The sequence below is a fragment of the Coenobita brevimanus genome, chromosome 12 (genome assembly GCF_032717465.1).
Source record: "Coenobita brevimanus isolate Jiangsu-jjx chromosome 12, ASM3271746v2, whole genome shotgun sequence".
NCBI lineage: Eukaryota > Metazoa > Arthropoda > Malacostraca > Decapoda > Coenobitidae > Coenobita > Coenobita brevimanus.
Genome location: NC_136965.1, coordinates 18,129,492 through 18,138,119, shown reverse-complemented (window position 1 = coordinate 18,138,119; position 8,628 = coordinate 18,129,492). Strand labels below are relative to the sequence as shown.

Genomic DNA, 8,628 nt, shown 5'->3' with positions numbered 1-8,628 from the left:
GAAAAATCTACATAGGCCTATCCCTACTCTGTTTGCGATATCAGTCGTCATCCATGATGATACCACGTAATGGGCTACAAGAATAATTCCCAATTACTATGACAACATCTGCAACATCCGACAAACTCTAGGGACGTGTAATATATTTGCACATTAGCATGTTGTCACCATACTCATAATACAAGGGTACTGAGCCATCCAGTGGAAAGTGTGTCGTGAATTGTTACAAACCATGACTGTCAATAACAACACTTGGCAACGTCAACATAATGTTTCATGGTCTGACTGTAAAATTCCATATTCTCCATGAAACACTGATTTGGCCCTGTCATCACCTTGTAATCTATCCCTCCCACTGTAGCGCTTGTCGTCTACCAGAGTCCACCTTTCCCTACCCCATCATCCCTCTCATCTAGTCCCCAGTGTGAACACTATTCCCCCCTTCCTCACCCACCTCCCTCCTCCTGTCTCCCAGGTCCCCCACCCCACCCTGCCTCCCCCTGTGGCGCACCTTCCTGTATGTAGTGAACCTGTTTCGATTTCAGAGGTCTACCAATGTCAGGTTCACGGTATGGAGGATGGACGTCACGATAATTTTCTATTCACTGATAGCTGAGGGGAAGCTGATAACTATAACATATGATGAATTATTAACTGTTGCATGGTTCATGACTCGAAACTAAACCACTCATGAAATCCGTGTCAGTTATAAAATTGCCATATAAAACTGCCATTATGTAAAGGGTGTATTGTATGACAATATTAAAGAACTTACTGTCATCAGTATATTTTCTGACGGAGCATTGCTCATATATTACCACCCACCACCAACTACTGCGCACAGCGGCAATGATCGCCGTGTTCGGTTCGTCCTAGCGACCGAACGAAACCTGGTGAAGTTCCATACCAATCAGTGTTACCAGATGCGGAGAGCATTACACCACCTCGCTGGTGGATGGGGTGTTTCTGATATGTCCGCAACCGTACATTACGTCGGAGTGGATTATGGTGCACTCCTTTACGCCACAGTAAATTACGTCACAGTTCATTAGTAAATTACGTAGCGCAATAGTAAATACAGTTCATTACGCAGTTCAGCTATAATGCATTACGCCCCATTACATAACTGCAGTACGTCATAAATAAATAGTCTCTCGAACGTTATAATCTATTACATTGGGTCACCTGGAGGATATTCGAAGTCGCACAGACGACTCCGTAACACCTCCTCCTTAGCAATTTATTTTCAACACCCCTTAACATTTTTTTGTATATTGTTTCCTTACCTTTAATATCGGCAATATTTAAGTCACTGCCAATCAGTGGGATACTGAGGTGTAATGTGCAGAATAAGTCGTTATGGAAGATGTGTCACGTAATCCGCAAACCCACCTATAGATACGACCCCAGGAACAAGGAACTAAGCCAAGGTTCACTCACCCTTGTGCTGGCCCTTCCTTGTCCTGCCCCGAGACTCACACTCCAGCAGTCTTGTGAGAAAGGAGGCGCCCTTGGTAGTCACACTTCACTAGTCACTAACACTGCAAGGATAAATCATCATCATCATCACCATCGTAACTATAATCACCATCACCATCACCATCATCATCACCATCACCATCATCATTAGTACCATCATCATCATCACAATCATCATCAGCATCACCATCACCTTTTTTGCTCTCTGGATGATAGAGCGAGATAAGATAAAGAAACCATGTATACTAGGGGAGTGGGAGAACTATCATCATATCCAGTGAAATGGGCCACTCACTCATCCACATGATATTCAGGCCCCTGGAATCCTGGCCCCATCGTGTAGGCCTCAAGCAGTGAAGGGAAAATATGCTGTTAATGGGCATCACGAAACAGAGCCTTTCAATCGTATTCCCTCGCCATTTCTCTCTCTCTCTCTCTCTCTCTCTCTCTCTCTCTCTCTCTCTCTCTCAAACCAGTCTGGGAATCTACACTAACAGATAAATATAAATATGGCTTTTGTTAATATATATTAAGTTAGATTATGCTAGGGTACAGTAGGTTAGTCTCCTAGCTGGATAATCTTAATTGTCTATCTAAATATCTATTGCCAGACGCCCTAATCCTGTAAGGGGTGGCCACAAACAAATCCCCTCCATGTCGCCCTGTCCCCCGCTATTTCACTGCCCTGCTCCCAGCTCACACACCCCCTCTATCATATACATCTCCCCTCCAACCCTCCATCGCATCTTTGGCCTCCCCCTCCCTCTCCCCCCCTCCACCTCACTCACATAGCCTACACTCTCCTCATCAGTCTCTCGCTGTCCATCCTCTCCATATGTAATAGTCCTTAAACCAGGCGTACAAACCCAGCATGACATAAAATGAGTGGGTTCTATTTATGGTTATTCTTGCTCTTGCCAAGCCCCCGTCTGTCTCATCGAACACACCCGTCGACCACAAACGAGCAACTTCGGTGGAGCCGTCCTACACACACAGTTCAGTAGCCTACATACACCGTGTAGGGATCCTCATCCCCTTGTGGTACACAGAGCCACCACGTGTAGGCTTCTCTTCAGCGTTGGTATTTACAATGTCCTAGAAATAAAATTTTTCCTCAGCGAAATACTGGTTTTATAACTATAGACGAACTCCGTTTTAATCCGCAAAGTTATAAACCCTCTTGTTAATAAAACCTGCCAGTATAATGGCTCCGTTTTGAATTTATGCAGGGCATGATATCGACCATGTTCCTCAGCAGAAGTAAACCTCCGACGTGTATAAACCTGACCATCTCTGCTGATATAATTATGTTTGGATCCGGAGACGTCTGTAACAGGATGTCTTACCTTTCAAAAGCCTCTCTGCTGTTCTTGTGATCGGTGCAGCTCATCATTTCACGCGGCCTTGATCAAGTTCGAGACAGACGAAAAAGCTATTTAATTTGGTTTTAGAGTACGCTTCGAGACAGCTAACACCTTACTAATTTTAGCTTGCAAATATTAACTTACATCATTCTTTATGTAGCTTATTTATTTATTTATTCATTTATATATTTTCATGCGAATCAGATCTGCCCGTACTCAGAGACTTCCTATCACAACATAAAACTGTTTGCGGAATCACGCTTTGATGTCGCCCTCTGTTACCGAATCGCTGATATGAAGCACCTCTCTCTCTCTCGCTCTCTCTCTCTCTCTCTCTCTCTCCAGGGACGTCCGTAATCGTGTCAGAGAAAACTAGGAACGTTCAGTCACTGGAGGGGAGACTCGCGTTGATTTTGATTTAATAACCATTTTTTTTTTTTTTTTTTTTTTTCCCGAGGGTCAAAGGGCATGTCCCCGGTTTTTATTTGTTTTGGAAGACAGAAATCCGTTTGCCTCAGGGAGAGAGAGAGAGAGAGAGAGAGAGTTGAAGGGGGAATACTGAAACATCATCATCATCATCATCACCATTATCATCACCCCATCTCCCACTACCGTATGGAGTTGGCAGGAACCAGGAACAGGAACCCACACAAACAGGAAGCTATCAACAACGCTCCTAGTCATACGGGTTATACAGCCATTTACTCATCACTCACCCTTTCAAAATTCACAGCTGGATCCCTAAGTAGCCTAATAATAATAATAATAATAATAATAATAATAATAAAAATAATAATAATAATAATAATAATAATAATAATAATAAAAATAATAATAATAATAATAATAATAATAATAATAAAGATATGCATGTAGGATAGACTATTGCATCGAGCGCCAAGACAGAAGAGAGATGTAATGCAAGTCTGTTTTTTCCGTGTTTTTCATTATGTATTCGGTAAAATAATTATGTATAATGCGCGTCCCAATTCCCACGTCATTCATACACCTCTATCATAGAGTATTAAAACTAAGGCCATGAAATATGTGCCTAAGTAATGAAAATCACATGTTGAAGATAACCTAATGAAATGCTGTAGCTTTTACACAGGGGTAGATGACGGTGCAGTGGTGGTTACCATGTGCAGCTCGCAACTGAATGATCCAGAGGTCGTTTGTTGAGCAGGTGCAGACGGATGGCCTCAATTTGCGTCCCCCTAGTCTCTCTTCTCCCAGCCGCGTCATTAGGGACCTGGGTGGAACATTGACTGTTGTGTTCTACAAGAAGGCTGATATTTCGATACCTTGGTTGTCTGTCTTAATGATCCACCTGTATTCGATCGGCATTCATCTAACATTGTTCCTTCGTCTCCCCCTCCTCCTCCTTCTTCATTTTCTCCTCCTTCTCTTCACCTTCCTGTTCTTCTTCTACAACTACTTGCTACTCCTCCTTCTCATCCTCCTCCTCTTCCTCCTCCTCCTTTTCTAACGCTAATCGTATTCTCTTCACCAGGATGAACGCACACAACCAAGCTGCCAATAACGTGACCCCCAGTGCCATCCTGTCTACCCACACCGTCAGTCACTCAGAGGGAGGTGAAGGGTCAAGCAGTCAGCAGGAAGCAAGAGGTCAGCAGGAGGCAGCAAGAGGTCAGCAGGAGGCAGCAGGTCACAGGTCGCGAGGTCATGGAAGAGGAGGTGGCCTAGAAGCGGATGGTATGGGGCAGGGTGACTTGGAACACCTATACAGTGAAGAGTTTCCTGATGGTGCTGGCTTCAGTGTGGATCAGACCAAGGTGAATTCAGTGTTTATATCACAGGCTAGATACGGATTTTTTCCCTTTAATTATCCTGCTTAATTAGAGAAAACGTTTGTGAATATTCCTTCTGAATTTGAGAAACGTTCTGAATTATCCTTATTAATTAGAAAAACGCTTGTGAATTTTCCTGCTTAACTAGAGAAATGTTTGTGAATTTTCCACCTTAGAGAAATGTTTGTGAATTTTCCTGTTTAGAGAAAACGTTTGTGAATTTTCCTGCTTAGAGAAACGTTTATAACTTTCCTACCTATTTAGATAAACGTTTGTGAATTTTCCTGCTTCATTAGAGAAACGTTTGTGATTTTTCCTGCTTAATTAGGGAAACGTTTGTAATTTTTCCTGCTTAATAACAGAAACGTTTATGAAGAGATTAAGAGATTTTAACCTCTTCACTATAAATGGTTTCTCCCAAGTTAGCATATTTGTTCCATGGACGTAAAATTGCACTGTCAGAGAGGCAACGTTGACCCTAGTCCATTCACTTTAACTTGGCCCAGATGTTCGTCCTTTTGTCAGCTTATTTCCCGCAACTCACTGGCACAAACTGGCATTATTACTACCCTGCTCATGCATTCCATAGCACTTCATCGTGACTAGCGCCTTACCCTAGTGTTAATCTCGTGTTATAATGTAGCTCAAAATTCAAGATGGAGAGATAGTAATTTTAGGCCAAGTTAAAGTGAACAGGGTATAGTAAATGCCTGAGATCGCTAAGTTTGCCTCTTATAAGTAAATGAATATATTTGCTTAAATATTTAACTCGTGTAAACAAACGAACCGCAAAACAAACACACTAGAGAGCCATTCGAATCAAACTTGCTTCTAACCGTAGGAGGAGTTACTGCGCCTCAGGGAACGGGCTCTCTAATCCTTGTACCATTTTCACTCATTTTCTTCCCGTCAGGTGCCAAGTTCAGCCGGCGAGGAGTTAAGACGAGCCTCGAGGGACTTGGGCCTGTCACATTATTCCCACACAGGTAAGTTAGCATAGGTAATTAGGCTGTATGCTCACCTGGTCTACCTTTAATTAAGAAATGATGATATGGTAGTGGGGTAGGTGAACATGAGTTTGTTTATTCATATCTATATTCATTTAGTCTTTATCATCATCATCATCATCATCATCATCATCATTATCATCCTGGCCTTTCATACCCACCTGAGGACGGGGTGAGAGAGAGAGAGAGAGAGAGAGAGAGAGAGCAGTGTGTGTGTGTGTGTGTGTGTGTGTGTGTGTGTGTGTGTGTGAGAGAGAGAGAGAGAGAGAGAGAGAGAGAGAGAGAGAGAACCATCAACAATATCCCCAGTGAAAAAAAGGCCAGACACTCATTCACTCACCTGTCAAGCCCCCGGAATCCTGGCTCTGTCTCGCATTATATTTTATGGTGGTATTTTATCCTTACAAATGGGCTGTTCATGACCTGCCATATTACTATTATATTTTATCTGTGTCTTAATGCCATCCATACACCCAACTGGCATCAATCTACGGCTTCTTCCCAACTTGTAGTAGTAGTAATAGTGGTGGTGGTGGTGGTGCTGGTAGTAGTAGTACGGTAATAGTAGTAGCAGCAGTTGTAGCAGTAGCAGTTGAGCTATTATTATTATTATTATTATTATTATTATTATTTATTATTGTTATCATTATCCCTTGTGTAATCAGTGGACATTGATTTAATCTTTTCCTTCCCCACCAGAGTCTGCCCCGCAGCTGCGGTACACGCCCATCGAGCAGACAGTGACCCCCGGGGATCCTGTGTCCCTCAAATGCTCCGCCGTTGGGTCACCTGTACCTGTCATAACCTGGACACGCGACCACCAGCCCCTCCTGCCATCACACAGGTACACTAATAAATAACAAAACAAAGAGTATGTCCACCATGTACGAAACACTAAGGCACAGTGAACGAAGCATATTGAGAAACGCATAACAAACCTTGCGAGACCATGGGCGGTGCTTCGTTCAGTACTGAAACAGTCCCACTCATCCTTGCAGATCGTAAGAGGTGTCATCAATTTTGGAAAAGCGATTATAATATGAACGATAGGAAAATGGAAGTGTTCAGAATTGATTATCATTTCTCCCTGTGTTCAGAACATGAGGTGGCGGTTTTCACGAAACCCTGGAAAAGGAATGGGGTCAAATTTCTCATGGTTAGGAAGGGTTTAATATTTTCCTTTTCCAGTTAACTTCAGTGGATGCCTTTCAGCTGAGAGAGTCATAGGAGCTACAGAGTGTTTTATTAGAATGTACTCTATTTTTTCCCAGTGTTCAGGACAAGTAGGCAGCTAAAGTTTTCTTGGTTAGGAGAGTTTTAATATTTTCCCCTTTCAACCGAGAGTGATTCATGGAAGCCGCAGTGTTTACAAAGTGTTAAGGTGTACTGTGCTTTCTCCCCGTGTTCAGGACGACGGTGGGCAGCTTCCGCACGGCCCTGGGGGAGGTAGTGAGCCACGTGAACTTGAGCGCCGTGACGGTACGTGAAGGTGGCACGTACACCTGCACGGCACACAACACGCACGGCTCCCAGGCGCACTCAGCCAGACTCAATGTTTATGGTGTGTTATCTTGTGTTTCTTGAGTCCATTGCCGTCATCATCATAGTCATCACTACCACACCCACCATCATCATCACCATCATCCCAGCCTAACTTATCCTACCCTGAGCCACGTGTGTATATTCTGAGGAAGCCATTTCTAACCCATTTCTGTCTATCCTCCTGTCTTTCTATCTGTCTATCTATTTATCTATCTACCTATCTATCTATCAGCCTCTGTCTACCCATTTATCTATCTATCCACCTATCTGACTTTGTGTCTACCTATCTATCTTTCTTTGTGTCTGCCCATCAATCTGTCTGTCTATCTCTCCATCCATCTGTCTATGTTTCTGTCCACTCAACTATGGCCAGACGTCGTAAATCCGGAAGGGGTGGCCACAAACAAATCGACTCCTCAGAAACATGACATTATGATTCCACGCCTGACCCTGGAGTACAATACTGATCTTTTTTTTTTTTTTTTTTTTACAATAACAGTATACAGAAAGGAAAAACAAAAGAATAAAAAGATAATTCATACACCCGATTATGGGTGACCTCCATGCATAAAAAAAATTGCTTCAACATGACCCATGCCGACCTCACTGTGAAAGGGTCAATATAGTCATCCACGATCCATCTCTCTCTCTCTCTCTCTCTCTCTCTCTCTCTCTCTCTCCACTACGTCAAGCAAGCAGCATGGTTTGTATCTCTAAATTCACAGTCCTTCTTTAATTGGTCAGCCTTTTGTCTCCACGGACGGTACACCACAGTTGATATTCATGGTTAAGTTCAATACACGGGTCGTCAAGCTGCCCTGCCTCATGTATTTTCCACGACCGATCTACATGTTTATCGGTGAAAATTAGGTAAAGCGAGTGATGATGGTAATGAAAGCTGATGAGGAAGTTTTGTCTCTATAGCCCATTCACTACTACTTGGCGCAAATTTTCGTCCTTATGCAGCTTATTTCACGTAGTTCATTTGGTAGATTAAGACAATACTGTGGCTCTTCGTACTTTCTGTAGCACTTCTTCGTGATTGGCATCATACATGCAAGCATTCCTCGTTAAAGGTCAAAGTGATGGTAATTTTAAGCCAAGGCAAAGTGAACGGAGTATAGTGTATAGCTGCGTAAGATCATACGTTCCTTGCAATGAAATTAATCAGCTCACATTTTTCTATTCAATCAGCCGCTCAAGTAAAGAAATCCAGCTCCTTCACTGTCCTTTGGCTGCCTTGTCCTCCTCCTGCATAACCCATTTCTCACATCCTCTCACTCCACATCATCTCGCCACCTGAATCTGCTCACCAAACGACTCATTTCCCGCCCCCTTCCCCCTCAGGGCCCCCCTTCGTACGCTCCATGCCAAACGTGACCTCCGTGGCGGGTGAGGACGTGCATCTGTGGTGTCCTGCAGGGG

The 8,628-nt window shown here is 43.3% G+C and overlaps 1 protein-coding gene across 1 annotated transcript in view; it reads left to right on the top strand.

The window, feature by feature from the left end:
• The first annotated feature begins 4,357 nt into the window (after nt 1–4,357).
• LOC145413012 (cell adhesion molecule Dscam2-like) overlaps nt 4,358–8,628 on the top strand; it is a 27,507-nt gene continuing 23,236 nt past the window's right edge. The window contains exons 1-5 of the mRNA XM_080282834.1: nt 4,358–4,639; nt 5,568–5,640; nt 6,361–6,505; nt 7,071–7,222; nt 8,551–8,628. The exon at nt 8,551–8,628 is cut by the window's right edge and continues 61 nt beyond it. Of these exons, the coding sequence (XP_080138960.1) occupies nt 4,358–4,639; nt 5,568–5,640; nt 6,361–6,505; nt 7,071–7,222; nt 8,551–8,628 (730 nt within the window). The remainder of the gene's footprint in view (nt 4,640–5,567; nt 5,641–6,360; nt 6,506–7,070; nt 7,223–8,550) is intronic.